Here is a 16,357-nt window from a genome sequence, read left to right as displayed (position 1 = left end):
TGAGAGAGCATCAGTCTACTCAGAGACAGAGAGCCATCAAGTCGGAGCAGAGTTATAAGCCCTCAGAAATAGAAAAGAAAATAGAAAACAAACACTTCCTGTACCCTTTAAATCAATAGAGTAATACCTGAAACATCAAAATGGTGTCCTTTTACCCTTTTTATATCAATAGAACAGTTTTAAGTTTACTTCAACCAACCAATAATGAAATGCCTATATGTAATTTGTAGGGCTGTCATAGTTAACGCGTTAATCACGATGCGATTAATTAAAAAAATAACGCATTAATTTTTTTTAATCGTGGTTAATCGTGGCCCATTTTGTAATCTGCTGGACTGGACGAGTGTCCCTCCTGGACACTGGAGGAGTGTTCCTCCAGGAATGTTCCTCCAGGAGTGTTCCTCCAGTGTCCAGCAGGTGGCGGTAACGCACCTTCAATTGGTTGCCAACTGACACTAAGCACCCAAGACGAAGAAGAAGAAGAGTGAGAGTGGCACCAACAGAGCGATAGCTCTGGGCACCAACACGTCTGCCGACTTCTTCATTCAAACCGTCATGGAAAAAAATACACCTGGGCTTCTAAATGGGTCGTTTAGCTTTAAAAGGCCTCAAGACGGCTCAGTCGACCAAAAAAAGGTAGTATGTGCCTTGTGTCCGGCGGAATTTAACTATCACCGAAGCACTAGCAGTCTGAGCTACCACCTCCAAGCTAAGCATGCCGGTGCAGTCCAGGCTAGAGAGGCTAATAGCAAGAAGCTTCATCAAAGCTCTATGTTTGAGTGTGTGAGTCGTCGCCGACCAGTGGATGAAGTCAAGTTAGCTACAGAGGTGGCGAAATGGGTGGCAGCGGACTGCAGACCGCTAAACATCGTTGAAGATGCGGGTCTGCGGGACGTTCTTCGTTTGGCAACTGCTGATCCGTCATACACATTACCGTCGCGGGGGGACAATCTGTAAACGCATATATGACCTGTACGAGACTGAGAAGGCAAGTAAACTGGAACTCCTGAAAACTGCACATGCTGTCGCATTAACAGGGGATCATTGGACGTCAGTCAACAACAAACATTTTCTTGGAGTAACTGCACATCATATAGACAATGAATGGACATTGCAGTCGTTTGCTTTAACAGTGCAACATACAGAAGAACGACACTTTGCTGAAACATGTGCGCAGCATTTCACAGACGTTGCAGAGAAATGGGATATTGCAAAAAAGGTGACAACAATTGGCACAGACAGTGCAAGGAATATGGTAGCGGCAGCAAGACTTATGCCATATGAACACATGCCGTGCATTGCGCACAGTATACAGAGGTCGATTATCACGTCAGTCCGTGACAGTGGTTGCAACAGCCCCACACAGGAGCACTTGCACTTGACCTCCATCAGCAGAGGAGCTCTCCAGCCATGCTGACCGATGCCGAATTGGAGAAAATCAAAAAGTTTGAAATTCTCCTTGAACCCTGCAGGTAAGCTACTTAAAAAATAAAATAAAAACACAGTAATTTTGAATTTATGTGGTAGAAAATGCACAAATTATTGTCTCTTTAATAATTGGCAAGTAATTGCATTATTGCAATGTCCCCTGGAGACTTCCTCGTGTCCGTGTTGTGAATCAGTCTGGTAGTGATGGGTCTTGCCGTGCCGAGGCTTCGAAGCGCGCGTCGAGTAATTCAGGAAGTATTTTGTGAAGCGCGTATCGAAGCGTGTATTGATGACATATGAGATGATGTCCGAAGCCTCGCCGGCCCGTTGCTCCGCCTACTGGTTCAGGAGGTGGTTCGCGATTTGGTGCGCTATTCGAAATAAGAGGCACAGTGAAACGCAGTGGAGGTTCCCCTGCATCTTGTGGTATTTCTGCATCGATTGCAACATGTGTTTCAACAGTATTATCTATATTCTGAATAAAAATTATTCCACAAGTTCAACAAGCACATTCACTGCCCCAAAACCCACGTTAACAGAAGTATAACGGAGTGCGCGGGTATAATCACAGTCACGACTCACGAGGTACCAGTAAGGAGAGGAGCTAGCGTGTTGCGGTTAGAGAAACGGTTAGCATCATTGCCCGCGGTGTGGGAGATCCGTGTTCAAGACCCACTCAAGGCAGGACTGAAACTCCTTTTATAGACAGTCTATGGCCTGAACAACAGCGGTCACACAAGCTTATTGTCATCACCCTCATTCCCACTCTTTATGGACACAAATCGCCTATTTAAACCAGTAAAAAGTTCAAATATATAATTTAAAATATAGCTACACTACAGACCACTATATCATTGTAATATTTTTTTCCTGTTTAATTCTTTTTGGCCAGTAGATGGCCTAGTAGAGCAACTGAAGCCCCAAGAAGCTTTGCCCTTGAGTGAACCAATTTGATGGAAAGCTCTGAATGCTTCATGAGGCTTCATCTGGCCATCACTACAGTCTGGTTCTCTGCCGAGGAGCTAACTAGCAACACTGCTAAGCTAATGGCGGAGACCATGCTGTCGAGCTCAGGGAAAAAAAACTTCACCGTCGTGTAAAGTAAACACACTCGACTGAGCTACGTGAAAAGAGTATTCTGACCGGTTAAAGTCTCTCTGGGCAGTGCAATATCTGGGCCAACTTTTAGTCCGAGTCTCCAAACATTGACTTCTTTCTCTCTGCCGAGGAAAACGCAGCCAGCTCCTTCACTGTCCCGGTGAACTCTGGGATACTTCCTCCCGGAGAAAGTTCTGGTCTTTTTTTTATTAAACAGGAAAATTTAACCTTCATCATTTTTTTAAAGGCCATAGAATATTTTTAAACAATATAATACATGAATTACAAAGTTAATATATGAACAGTATTTATTTTAAACATGACTATTGCAAAAACGAGAAAAACCAGAGGATTCTGGAAAATGAAGTCCTACTTTACTCCGTCTTCTAGAAGCAATATAAAGGGATAATCTGCTTTTTTTTTTTTTACCATGACTAAGATTATAGAAACCCAGTAAAATAAAAAAAATGAATGTTTATACACATTTTTACAGAACCCTACATGTTACCGAAAGTACCTTTGTTTTATTAGTTTACTTTTTGTTTAGAACCCCTGTGACTAACGCATACCGGGTACCAGCGCTGTTTTGTGCTTGTGTCATAATTATGAGGTAATAAGTTCTGAAATATGATGAATATAAAATGAAGTCAAATATGAGATATAAAATCATAATTATGTAATAAAAAGTCAAAATTATGAGGTTAAAGGTCATAATTGTGAGATATGCAAAGTCACTTGGAGATATACAGTAAAGTAATATAAGATTTAAAAAGTCATTATATACAGAAAGTCATAATGATACATTCACTGAAGAAAAATATGAACGCAACACTTTTGTTTTTGCTCCCACTTTGCATGAGCTGAAATCAAAGATGTAAAACCTTTTCTATGAACACAAAAGGTCTATTTCTCTCAAATATTGTTCACAAATCAGCCGGCGCCGCACCAGGTTGGTTTGTTTGTTTTTATTAGAATCCACATTAAAGTACACAAAGAATTCAAAGTATAACAAGATAATAACTGATCTGTCACCATTTGTTCTTCAGTTTATGAAATCACTGAGCAATATTCACTTAACAGACTTTACTGATCAATCAATCAATCAGCTCCGCATTGATTATTATCATGATATTTGCACTTTGATTGAACCTCATAACAACACAGCAATGTAAATGTGATTTCTTAGTTTCCACAGTGAGAACAAACCTCAGTGATAAAGGAAGGTCTGGTGATTTCTCTGTTAAGGCCCAAACAACAACACACAAACACATCAACACAAATATCCAACAAACATTTAGAGCTCAGAGAAGTTTCTATTTTCATGTGGAGAAATGTGAGTTTAGGTAAAGAAACATCATCATGAGCAGTGATCTCCTCCACGGCTCCAGCTCCACCTCAACAAACTCAAACATCAACACAACAAGAAATGACAAGAGGTCAAAGTCCCGCCCACAATGTTTGATTGACAGGTGATCTCTGTGCAGTGCAGAGACACAACAGCAATGAGCTTTTAGCAACAAACATGGAGACTAAAGAAAGTGATGAACTAAAATACAGATTTTAACCAACTGCACCTTCAATGATCTTTGTCTATTTGAGTTTACACAACTCCACTGTGGATCCAACCCAGTAAAGAAAAAGTCCAGCATGTAGAGGCTGAGTGAATGTGGTCTGGACTCTGTGGAGGAGAGTCATGGTTTCAGAGACGCTGTAGAAGGACAGAATACCTGCTCTGTGATCCAGGTACACTCCTACTCTGGAGGACTGAGGACCTGAGACTGGAGTCTGGATGTCGTTGAACCTAAATGTGAAACTGTTGTTGGAGCAAACTAACGACCAAGATTTGTCATTATAACCAAACAAACTTTCTCTCCCTGCTCTGCTGATATTCTTGTATGTGACTGCTACATCAACTGTTCCTCCCCTCTCCACCTCCCAGTAACAACGTCCAGTCAGACTCTCTCTACTCAGGACCTGAGAATATGTAGTGAATCTGTCTGGGTGACTAGAATAAGACTGATGTTTACTCATGAATGTTACTTTTCTGTTTCCCTCAGATAATAACAATTCTCTTTCTGCTGTGTTTGGATCCAGTGTGATTTCCTGTGAATATCTTAAGAAGTCAGCTCTGGTCCTGGGCTCTGGTGGTGACAGTAAAACATCCACTTGAGTCTCTGTCAGTGAGATGTTTGTCCATGTGTCTCTCAGAAGGTCCTGTAGTTTATCTCTGAGCTCTGACACAGCTGCTGTCACATCCTCAAAGTGTCTGAGAGGACGGATATTGATGCTGGATGAGTGTGTAGATGGACTGAGTGCTGACAATGAGGGGTAGTTGTGTAGAAACTGGGTGTGATCCTCTGTGTGTGACAGCAGCTTCAGCTCAGCGTCTTTCCTCTTCAGCTCAGTGATCTCCTGCTCCAGCTTCTTCTGAAGCTCTTTGACTCCACTCACTTGAGTTTCCTGCTGGGATCTGATCTGCTGCTTCAGCTCAGAGCTTCTTTTCTCCATGAGACGGATCAGCTGAGTGAAGATCTTCCCACTGTCCTCCACTGCTTTATCAGAAGAGCCATTGATGGCCTCCACCTCCTGTTGAAGCACATTCACATCTTTCTCTGTGTCCTGGATTCTCTGCTGGATTTTTTGTCGACTCAGCTCCAGCTCTCTCTGCCTCTCAGTCCTTTCTGCTGCAGCTGAGACTGTGTCGTGGCCTTTATGTTCATCCACAGAGCAGAGATAACAGATACACTGCTGATCAGTGCGGCAGAACATCTTCATCACCTCATCATGACGAGAGCAGATGTTCTCCTGGAGCTTCTTGGAGGGCTCCACCAGCTTGTGTTTCTTAAATGGAGCTGCTTCATAATGAGGTTGGAGATGATTCTCACAGTAGGAGGCTGGACACGTCAAACAGGACTTGACAGCTTTGAGTTTTCTCCCAGTGCAGACATCACAGGCCACATCTTCAGGTCCAGCATAGCAGTGATCAGCAGGAGCAGCTTGGAGTCCAGTCTTCTTCAGCTCCTCCACTAAAGCGGCCAACATGGTGCTTTTCACCAGGTCAGGTCTTGGTATGAAGTTCTTCCTACACTGAGGACAGCTGTAGATTTTCTTCCCATCCTCTCCATCCCAGTGGGTTTTAATACAGTTGAAGCAGTAGCTGTGTCCACAGGGAATAGTCACTGGATCCTTCAGTAGGTCCAGACAGATGGAACAAGAGAAGGTCTCCTGGTCCAGATGAACTCCTTTCTGCGCCATTTCACCTCTCACAGACGACGACTGTCTGAGTTTCTGTTGCTCAGAAGTGAAACTAGTTTGAGCTCAGATCTAAACAACATGTGTCTCTGCAGTGAACAGGGCCTGTCAGCTCCTCCTCCTCACCACATGTTGGTTCCACCCATCTTCAAACTGTAGATCTGAAGGGGAGGGAACGAGGAAACACATGATCGGGGTGGAGCACAGTGTGTTTGAGAGAAGGAAGAAGAGGGAGAGGATCAGGTTTAACATGTTCAAGTGAGAGCAGCAGCTGTTGATCTCAACTTTGTGACGTATTAACAATAAAGACTCGTTAAAAACTTACAAGTTAGATCATGTGTCTGTCAGAAGTTGTTGTAAAAAACCTCCTGGTATCTGATCAGTTGTGACTCAGTCCTGTTTGTTTAACCTTTGTACGACACAAAGTTCAACAACAGCACAAAGTGTTTTATGTCTCAGTTTATTTGCAGGAGACAGAACATGTTGGCATTGTTACAACTATCTGAACTCGTTTCAGTGATAGTAGGCCTAATAAACTAGTCAAAATAATACACTTTATTTTTACAGCACCTCTTAATAACTAATGTAACCCCTTTAATATATTGGGCTACAGAAATAAATTAGAATAGAAAAGAAAAGGAAATTATTATGTTATTAATTGTTTAGTTTAATAAGAAAACTGCATTGTCTCGTCCAGTATACATTTTTCCCATGTTTTTCTGTCCCCTGAATGCATCAGGTCAGATCGGCCGATCAGAGAACTGTAAATACAGTTTAGCCCCGCCCCCCGGTGTGTTTTACGTGTGTTGTGTATGTGAGAGAGCTGCGAGCATCAGTCTATGCAGAGACAGAGAGCCATCAAGTCGGAGCAGAGTTTTGTAAAGCGAGCAAAGTGAAAGAAAGGAAGAAACCGAGAAAAAAATACAGCGAAAACAGAGTCTACTGAACACAAACGAGCTGTCAAGAGAGAGTTTGTGAAAAAAGAGCAACAGAAAGTGAGTTTAGCCTATTACACGGTAGATCTGGTAACGGCTGTTGTTTTTAGCCGTTACTGCCATTAGCAACTGGTTCTAAACTACCGTTAGCTCGCCGACTGACTTTCATAGCCGTTAGGCTACTACTGTTGGATCCTAACTGCCGTTAGCTCGTCTGCTAACATTTGTAGCCGTTACTGCTTCTGTGGCTCTTAACTACTGTTATCTCGTCTGCTAGCGCTTGGCTGATGCTCCCAACTCTCGTCTGTCTGTGTGTCTGTGTGGACAACTTCCCCCCTCGTCTGTTACTGCTTTCAGCAGCAAGGTAAACGCTGAATCCACAAACTATGTGTTCCCTTGTAATGTTACCGAAAGTACCTTTGTTTTATTAGTTTACTTTTTGTTTAGAACCCCTGTGGCTAACGTATACCGGGTACCAGCGCTGTTTTGTGCCTGTGCCCTGCTGAACACAAAGATCGGTGAGCATGAATGTTCGTTTTAATAAATTATGTTGTTTTATTTTAAATTTAAATTAGTTCATGATTGTATTTTACAGAATATAGCCGTTAAAATGATTATTTAAAAGAGGCAGTTTGACCAAAATGGGCAGTATTCCATTTTGTTGCCATTGTAGCTGTTGTAATGGTAACTGTGAATGACAAACTAGCTGTGTCCCAATTCAGGGGCTGCAGCCTTCGGAGGATGACGAATTAGGACAGCCTTCGCGCAGCGCTGTGACATAATCAGCCTTCAAATCCACCCTTCGAAGGATGCAGCCCCTGAATTGAGACACAGCTACTGTATGTTAACTGATAACTGATGATATTCCTCTGACCCTGTCTGTTGACAGGTCAGGTTTTTTTGTTTGTTTGTTTGTTTGTTTTAGGGCTGCCCCCGACCAAAGATTTTGTTGGTCGACCAATAGTCGTCACTTATGGCGATTAGTCGACTAATCGACCCCCCAACTTGAGGGAAAAAAAATAAATAAATAATGCGGGTGCGGGCATAGACAGATGTGGGTGCGGGTCTCTGACTGCAGCGGGGACTATCATGGATCCGCTCCGTGAAAACAGCGGTGATACGAGAGAGACTGCCGTGCCGTGTAAAAAAACGAAACAAAAAAAGTGTCACGTCACGACTTCCTGTATCTGGCCCTTCAAAATAAAAGCCCCATAACCTTTCATATACAGTTCAGTCATTGATGTTGGCTTAATTTTGACAAGACACGGCTCCAAATTTTTTTTTTTTTTTCCTGCAACCAATCGACCAATGAAATTTTGGTCGGCTAATGATTTTTTGGTCGACCAGTGCTTGGTCGACTATTTGGGGGCAGCCCTAGTTTGTTTGTTTTTGTGCTTTTGGATTTTGTTTTGTTTGTTTGTTTGGACTGTCCAGTGAAGTGAAGTGACGTGATGGCGAGCCACCCACTTTAGTGAAGTGAACCCCAGATCCGTGGTCACTGGACAGGTTCTGCTACACTCTCTAGTGTGGTAGGCCCAGCATCTGAAACACCCTCACACTCAGCCCTGTAACACAATTCCCCCTACTCTCAATCCCCCAGACTTACATTTTCTCTATCCCTGGATCACTGGACCTACACTCATCTTTTGACTTTTGCTTGGACCTTGGACTTAACAAATCTGCTAAACACTAGCAGTCACCTGAGGTTCAGGTGTTCCTTCTAATTTTTTATTTTTTTTATTTTTTTTTGTATTTGGTCATTATTGTGTACTGTAAATGATGTTTAAGGGTGTTGCTGTATTATATCCATCATTTTAATTGTTATATAAATCTCTCTCTTTTTTTTTAATAGATATATACACACTAATCCTTCGGCACCTTTAAATTGATGCTGATGGTGGAGTCCACACATACAAAGGTGCAATTTAGACCCAGAGACTGTGGCAATACTGAGAGGCAAGATGCAATAGGCTATAGGAGAAAGTGCAATAATTATTTTTTACTATAATTATTTATTACTTGTGTTAACCAGGAACTTGGTTGTACTGTCTGTAAGTGATCTCTGCTGGTTGTGTGTGTGAGTATGTGATATGGTGTATGGTTTTATAATCTGTATGCAGGATGTACAGCATTGATTGTCCATGACAATTTTCCCTCCGGGGACATTAAAGTTTATTTTGATTGATTTGATTTGATTGATTGATTGACTCATCCGGTAATTGGAAATGCATGGCTGTTGTGTAGGATAAGATTTTGAATGGTGGCTGGCTGCCATGTCGTGTCGCCATGTTTTTACGCTCAGTGGCAGCGTGACGGTAGGAAACCACGGAAACTCAGTGGAGACACCGGAGCTGTCGGCTCAGGTCGAGGTGGCGTCTGTGAAAAGTCACCACGGTAACGCAGTGAGGAGGAATGGAGCGTTACACTGATGCTGCATTCACCTGCAGTCGGGCAGACGGCCGTCGCTAACAAACCAGATGTCATTTTAGTCACAGAAGTCAGAGAAAGACGGTAAAACGTGGGTCAGGTAAACAATACCACATCGCCATGACAACATATTGTCATGTGTATTGTTTTGCCTCGTGCTGACGGACCACTTGTTTACATAGAGGCTTGTTTATGCCGTTACGTGCAGCGGCTGTCGTCCGTCTGCCGTCTGCCCAATTTCACATGAATGCAACATGAATAATTGTGAGATATACAAAGTCACTTGGAGATATAAAGTAATATAAGATTTAAAAAGTCCTGATATACAGAAAGTCATAATGATACATTCACTGAACAAAAATATGAACGCAACACTTTTGTTTTTGCTCCCATTTTGCATGAGCTGAACTCAAAGATGTAAAACCTTTTCTGTGAACACAAAAGGTCTATTTCTCTCAAATATTGTTCACAAATCAGCCGGCACCGCACCAGGTTGGTTTGTTTGTTTTTATTAGAATTCACATTAAAGTACACAAACAATTCAAAGCAGTATAACAAGATAATAACTGATCTGTCACCATTTGTTCTTCAGTTTATGAAATCACTGAACAATATTCATTTAACAGACTTTACTGATCAATCAATCAATCAGCTCCCCATTGATCATGATATTTACACTTTAATTGAACCTCATAACAACACAGCAATGTAAATGTGATTATAGATTTCTTAGTTTCCACCGTGAGAACAAACCTCAGTGATAAAGGAAGGTCTGGTGATTTCTCTGTTAAGGCCCAAACATCAACACACAAACACATCAACACAAATATCCAACAAACATTTAGATCTCAGAGAAGTTTCTATTTTCATGAGGAGAAATGTGAGTTTAGGTAAAGAAACATCATCATGAGCAGTGATCTCCTCCACGGCTCCAGCTCCACCTCAACAAACTCAGACATCAACACAACAAGAAATGACAAGAGGTCAAAGTCCCGCCCACAATGTTTGATTGACAGGTGATCTCTGTGCAGTGCAGAGACACAACAGCAATGAGCTTTTAGCAACAAACATGGAGACTAAAGGAAGTGATGAACTAAAATACAGATTTTAACCAACTGCACCTTCAATGAGCTTTGTCTATTTGAGTTTACAATACTCTGCTGTGGACCCAGGACCAAGCCAAACTCCAGCATGTAGAGGCTGAGTGAATGTGGTCTGCTCTCTGTGGAGCAGAGTCATGGTTTTAGAGACGCTGTAGAAGGACAGAATACCTGCTCTGTGATCCAGGTACACTCCTATTCTGGAGGACCGAGGACCTGAGACTGGAGTCTTGATGTCGTTGAACCAAAATGTGAAACTGTTGTTGGAACACTCTAACGCCCAAGAGTTGTCATTAAGTCCAAATCCACTTTCATTTGAGTTACTTGGTCTGCTGATATTATTGTATGCAACTGCGACAAAAACTCTACTTCTCCTCTCCACCTCCCAGTAACAACGTCCAGTCAGGCTCTCTCTACTCAGGACCTGAAACCATATAGTGAATCTGTCTGGATGACTAGAATAAGACTGATCTTTATTCATGAATGTTACTTTCCTGTTTCCCTCAGATAATAACAGATGTGTGTGTGCTGTGTTTGGATCCAGTGTGATTTCCTGTGAATATCTTAAGAAGTCAGCTCTGGTCCTGGGCTCTGGTGGTGACAGTAAAACATCCACTTGAGTCTCTGTCAGTGAGATGTTTGTCCATGTGTCTCTCAGAAGGTCCTGTAGTTTATCTCTGAGCTCTGACACAGCTGCTGTCACATCCTCAAAGTGTCTGAGAGGACGGATATTGATGCTGGATGAGTGTGTAGATGGACTGAGTGCTGACAGTGAGGGGTAGTTGTGTAGAAACTGGGTGTGATCCTCTGTGTGTAACAGCAGCTTCAGCTCAGCGTCTTTCCTCTTCAGCTCAGTGATCTCCTGCTCCAGCTTCTTCTGAAGCTCTTTGACTCCACTCACTTGAGTTTCCTGCTGGGATCTGATCTGCTGCTTCAGCTCAGAGCTTCTTTTCTCCATGAGACGGATCAGCTGAGTGAAGATCTTCTCACTGTCCTCCACTGCTTTATCAGCAGAGCCATTGATGGCCTCCACCTCCTGTTGAAGCACCTTCACATCTTTCTCTGTGTCCTGGATTCTCTGCTGGATGTTTTGTCGACTCAGCTCCAGCTCTCTCTGCCTCTCAGTCCTTTCTGCTGCAGCTGAGACTGTGTCGTGGCCTTTATGTTCATCCACAGGGCAGAGATAACAGATACACTGCTGATCAGTGCGGCAGAACATCTTCATCACCTCATCATGACGAGAGCAGATGTTCTCCTGGAGCTTCTTGGAGGGCTCCACCAGCTTGTGTTTCTTCAACTGAGCTACATCATGATGAGGCTGCAGGTGTTTCTCACAATAAGAGACCAGACATTGCAGACAAGACTTGACAGCTTTGAGTTTTCTCCCAGTGCAGACATCACAGGCCACATCTTCAGGTCCAGCATAGCAGTGATCAGCAGGAGCAGCTTGGAGTCCAGTCTTCTTCAGCTTCTCCACTAAAGCTGCTAACATGGTGTTTTTCATCAGGTCAGGTCTTGGTGTGAAGTTCTTCCTACAATCAGGGCATCTGTAGACTTTCTTCCCATCCTCTCCATCCCAGTGGGTTTTAATACAGCTGAAGCAGTAGCTATGTCCACAGGGAATAGTCACTGGATCCTTCAGTAGATCCAGACAGATGGAACAAGAGAAGGTCTCCTGGTCCAGATGAACTCCTTTCTGCGCCATTTCACCTGATTCACAACAATGACGACGACGACGACGACTGTCTGAGTTTCTGTTGCTCAGAAGTGAGTGTCAGATGTGGTAAAAACCTCCTGGTATCTGATCAGGTGTGACTCAGTCCTGTTTCTTTAACCTTTGTACGGCACAAAGTTCACCAACAGCACAAAGTGTTTTATGTCTCAGTTTATTTGCAGGAGACAGAACATGTTGGCATTGTTACAGTGGTAGTAATAAACTAGTCAAATTAATACACTTGTTTGGATGTTTTTGGCTATTTGTTTACCTTTTTTCTCACGTCGAAGCAAACTCTGCAATCGGCTCATTTTACCGGTACTCTGCAGTGCAGCATGTCTCCCATCATTTCTACGGTCGAATAAGTATTTTTGTAGGCAAATCTGGGGGGTGTGGCGGCGTGGAGTGCAGCGGTGCGGGTCTCTGGCCGCAGCGGAGACACTACAGCTCCGTGACACTCCTGTGTGACTGACCGCCGCTGAGTGCTTTGGGACGGGGGCGGCCGGTCACAGCATGGTGAAACTAGCTGTGATAACGGGCTTTCAGATCCGAGTCTCCAAACCAGAAACGTTTGTAACAGCACCGGGAAAAGTCGCTAGATTTGTTGCTAGTCACTTTTGACAAAAAAAAGTTGCCAAGTGGGTTTGGAAAGTCGCCAGATTTAGCGAGAAAGTCGCCACGTTGTCAACACTGTGTAGCCGACAGCCGTACAGCACGCTGCACGCTGTCCCCAGAGCAGCATTCAAGGAGACCGATTACTCAGACAAAACCAAGATCCCACAGTTTATAAAACCATTATGTTTTGATTGTAGTTTAAAACAGTTTTACATATCAGAGGACTACCATATTCACACACAGGGTACCTGAGAGTGTCTATTATCATAATCTGTAAAAAAAAAAAAAAACGTTTTGACAAGTTAACTCGTCAATGGTCCTGAACGTTCGGCAGGCTGTGACGAGTTTACTCGTCAATGGTCGCGAAAGAGTTAATGACTAATCACATCACTCTTTGCAAGAAACATCTCATGGATGCACTGGGTAATTGATCATCAGTTTCCAGAATAGTTGATCAGTTTTCTCATAATCGAATACATGTGACATCTGAGTTTGTCTCTTTTTGTTAACAGTAATCTAACTGTCGTCTCTGCAGCACCGCCACACAAACATAACGCGCCCCGTAACCCGTAATCTCTTGTTTATGACAGATAAGACTACACAGATATACACATGGTAACATGGTAGATGATAAATAACGTTATCCACAGCTCCATGGATAGATTTCTCACCGGCTTCATTGTTGGAAACAAATGGAGGGGGCCTGGAGGGGGGAACAAGGAACAAGAACAGGGGCCATGATGGACAGAGCAGGGGACCTCGGGCGGACGGCCCTGGGGGCCGGGCAGAAGGGAGACACCTCTTGCAAGTCGTCTCCGGATGTAGCGCTAGAGGACGCCGCTGCTTACGGGACTGGGGACCAGGAGGGAGACAGACCGCCCACTGACGACCCGGGACGGAGACGGGCCGGGCTGCCAGCTGGCCACTGGTGGCAGGAACCGGACAGATCACTGGCTGTACGGTGGCGAGCGGTGTTGAGCAGACCACCGGCTGGACACTGGAGGCAGGAGCAGGACACACCACCGGCACTCTGCCAGCTGGACACGGGGAACAGGAGTGGCGTCAGCCAGGACCCCCGACACCGGAGGATGCTGCAGCTCTAAGAAGGGCACTGGGGGAAGCTGCAGCGCTGGAGGTGGCACCGAGGGAAGCTGCAGCGCTGGAGTTGGCCGAACTGCCAACGAGGTACATGGAGCAGGAGTCGGCCGGACCACCAACTGTCTCTCCCCAGGCAGGGAACATGAAGGCTGCGGCCCAGCCACTGGAGAACTTGGAGGCCCAGCCAGAACAGGAGGTTTGCCTGCCAGCTTCCCTCTAGCCAGCCTGGAGGCCTGGAGGCGGCTAGCCCCGCTCTGTAGGCCTGTTGGACCGAGCGGGCCCCCCCAGTGCCAGCCGGGTGTCCCGGAAAGGGTTGTCCTCTTCTGGGGAGGCTGGTTGCTGGGGACGAAGCTTGGGCTGCTGGCGGTGGCGAGAGGAGCCCCTCCTGGAGGGTCTTTCTGCAGGCAAGACAGTGGCAGAGTCCTTTGCAGTCGTCTTCCTTGCCATATAACAAAAAAACTCTAGAAGAGTCATCATACGGGGAGGAGGACGGTCCGCTGGGTAGGCAACGCGCATCAGCGGTTTTGCATGAATTTGAACAAAACAACTCTGTCTGGTGGCCAAAATGTTGACCTATCCCTTTAACACAAATATCGACCTTTATACCGTATGGAGCTTTAATAGAAACATGGAGGTTTAAGTTTGCATAATTTCATTGACCGTATCATACACACAGACACTCTCTCTCTCTCTCTGGTGAATGGTTTGCGTATTCCTGTCCTTCGAGTCGTCGCCCCCCCCCCCCCCCCCCTCCTGTATTATAGACGGTTAAGCTCAGTGATTACAGCAGATCGCCGTAGCTACAATCGGCAGCGGCGTCAGTCAAGCGGAGCGCCGCCGCCATCGACTGTCCTAGATTCACAAACTCTCCCTCGAGTGTCTCTCCTGGGACGGAGGGTGCTATTTGTCTCCGGCTGCTTCTGTTTAAGAGGTTTATAGGCTGAGAAGTGACAGGAATTCATAGAGAGGAACTATTTTCAGCGCTTTTCAAGTTGTGAGAGGTGTAACGATGATGATGATCGGCTGTCGTGGGACTGTTGTTAAGAAATCTTAAGTGGAGGTTTATTTTTGGTGTGAAATTAACCAGGTTGCTGGGTTGTGTGTGTGTGTGTGTGTGTGTGTCGGGGAAGCAGACAGGAAGTCGTCTCAGGTCTATAAACCTCTTACAGCAGAACCTTCGCATCTCAACGTCTGAAACTAAAATCTGTGTTTTACAGCAGCAGCTCCAAACCGCTCAGACCATCCTGAGGCCGATTCTTCTGACAGTGTAGAAATCGCTGATTTGAATGTTTCCCCCTCCTCCTCCTCCTCCTCCTCCTCCTCCTCCTGCAGGGCGCCATGTTGGATTTTAACACTGTGAGGAGTTTCTTGGTGCAGCTCAGTTCTTAAACTCCTCTGCAACATCCACAGGTTTCTCACAGTCACTCTCTGCGTTGTCAACGACTGTCGAATGCGATAACGAAAGAAAACATCGTCCGGTGCATCCTGCTCACAGGAGAATAAAATGTGAAGTGTTTTATTTTGAAGAAACTGCTGCACAGACAAACCAATTAAAACCTTTTAACAAGTAGCCTAAATATAACGACATGTTATATTTAGGGCGTGTTACTGTAATGAAGTGCGAACATTGATACAAATTATGATCAATTGTGTATATAATACTGTGTATATAATGTGTTACCTTTTTATATGTGGTATTTTATTGTTGCTGTCTTTTCATATAGGATCAGTCCCTCCAGGAATTTGCGATGTCGCGATCGCAACAATTAACACAAATTCAACCAGTCCCCGTGAATATTGTACGATCTTGCAATTTTGTCCAGTCACTGCAACTTTTCCGCAAATTGGACTAATCATCGGTGCTTTCCGCGAGTCCCAACGTGGAGAGTGCAGGTCGGGACGGAGCGGTGGTCCAAAGAAAGTGAGTCCACGGAGGAACGCCGTAATGTTTTTAAAAAATGTGGCTGCGAAATCAGGCATGTTAGGCCATCACAAAAAAGCCAGGGAAATCCTGTAGGGACTGCCTTAACATCTGGCACGATGGAAATTAGCCTCTTAGCTAACTCTGGTACATTTACATTTGGTTTTACAATGTTTCATTAATGTGTACGATGGAGTAATAGGGCCACATTGAGAAATAAAAAAATCACAAACTTCGAGAAATAAGTCGTGAATTTACGACTTTAGTCTCGTAATGTTATGACTTTTTTCTATTAGGAAATGTACGACTTTATTCTCGTAAATTTACGACTTTATTCTCGTAAATTTATGACTATTCTCGAAGTCTGTGTTTTTTTTTTTTTTCTAAATGTGGCTCTGATACTCCATCGTAAATGTGCACTGTTCCATTTAAAATACAAAAATGAATAAATAGAATAGATAAAAGAAACAGAATTAGTAGGGCCACACCTGCAGGGCTGCTTCATCACACTCTGAGCCAATCAGAGCTTTGGGGACTCACCCCCAGGGGTTAATCTGGGGCTGGACCGGGGGCGGCGTACGTTTACAGCAGTGTATCATGAGCAGAAGCCGTGCGTGAACACTGAGGCGTAAAATGTGGAATCAAACATTGATGAAGAGGTCGTGAATTATTCAGATAGTGAGCAGAGATACAGCAGTGTGTGTGTGTGTGTGTGTGTGTGTGTGTGTGTGTGTGTGTGTGTGCGTGCGTGTGTGCGTTCTTTAACAAT

The 16,357-nt window shown here is 44.3% G+C and overlaps 2 protein-coding genes across 2 annotated transcripts; both read right to left on the bottom strand.

Annotated features, from left to right (window-relative positions):
- Positions 1-4,116: 4,116 nt before the first annotated feature.
- LOC311001065 (tripartite motif-containing protein 16-like) lies at positions 4,117-5,838 on the bottom strand (the record flags this gene model as incomplete). Its single annotated transcript, XM_083992031.1, has 1 exon — positions 4,117-5,838. The coding sequence occupies exon 1, from the start codon at positions 5,779-5,781 to the stop codon at positions 4,117-4,119; it is 1,665 nt and encodes a 554-aa protein (XP_083848157.1). The 5' UTR covers positions 5,782-5,838.
- Positions 5,839-10,277: 4,439 nt separating this feature from the next.
- LOC311001048 (tripartite motif-containing protein 16-like) lies at positions 10,278-11,945 on the bottom strand (the record flags this gene model as incomplete). Its single annotated transcript, XM_083992006.1, has 1 exon — positions 10,278-11,945. One exon carries the CDS (start codon positions 11,943-11,945, stop codon positions 10,278-10,280), a length of 1,668 nt encoding a protein of 555 aa, XP_083848132.1.
- Positions 11,946-16,357: the final 4,412 nt, after the last annotated feature.

This window comes from Trachurus trachurus, assembly GCF_905171665.1.
Source record: "Trachurus trachurus genome assembly, chromosome: 17".
Taxonomy (NCBI): Eukaryota; Metazoa; Chordata; class Actinopteri; order Carangiformes; family Carangidae; genus Trachurus; species Trachurus trachurus.
This window is presented reverse-complemented; position numbering and strand designations above follow the sequence as displayed.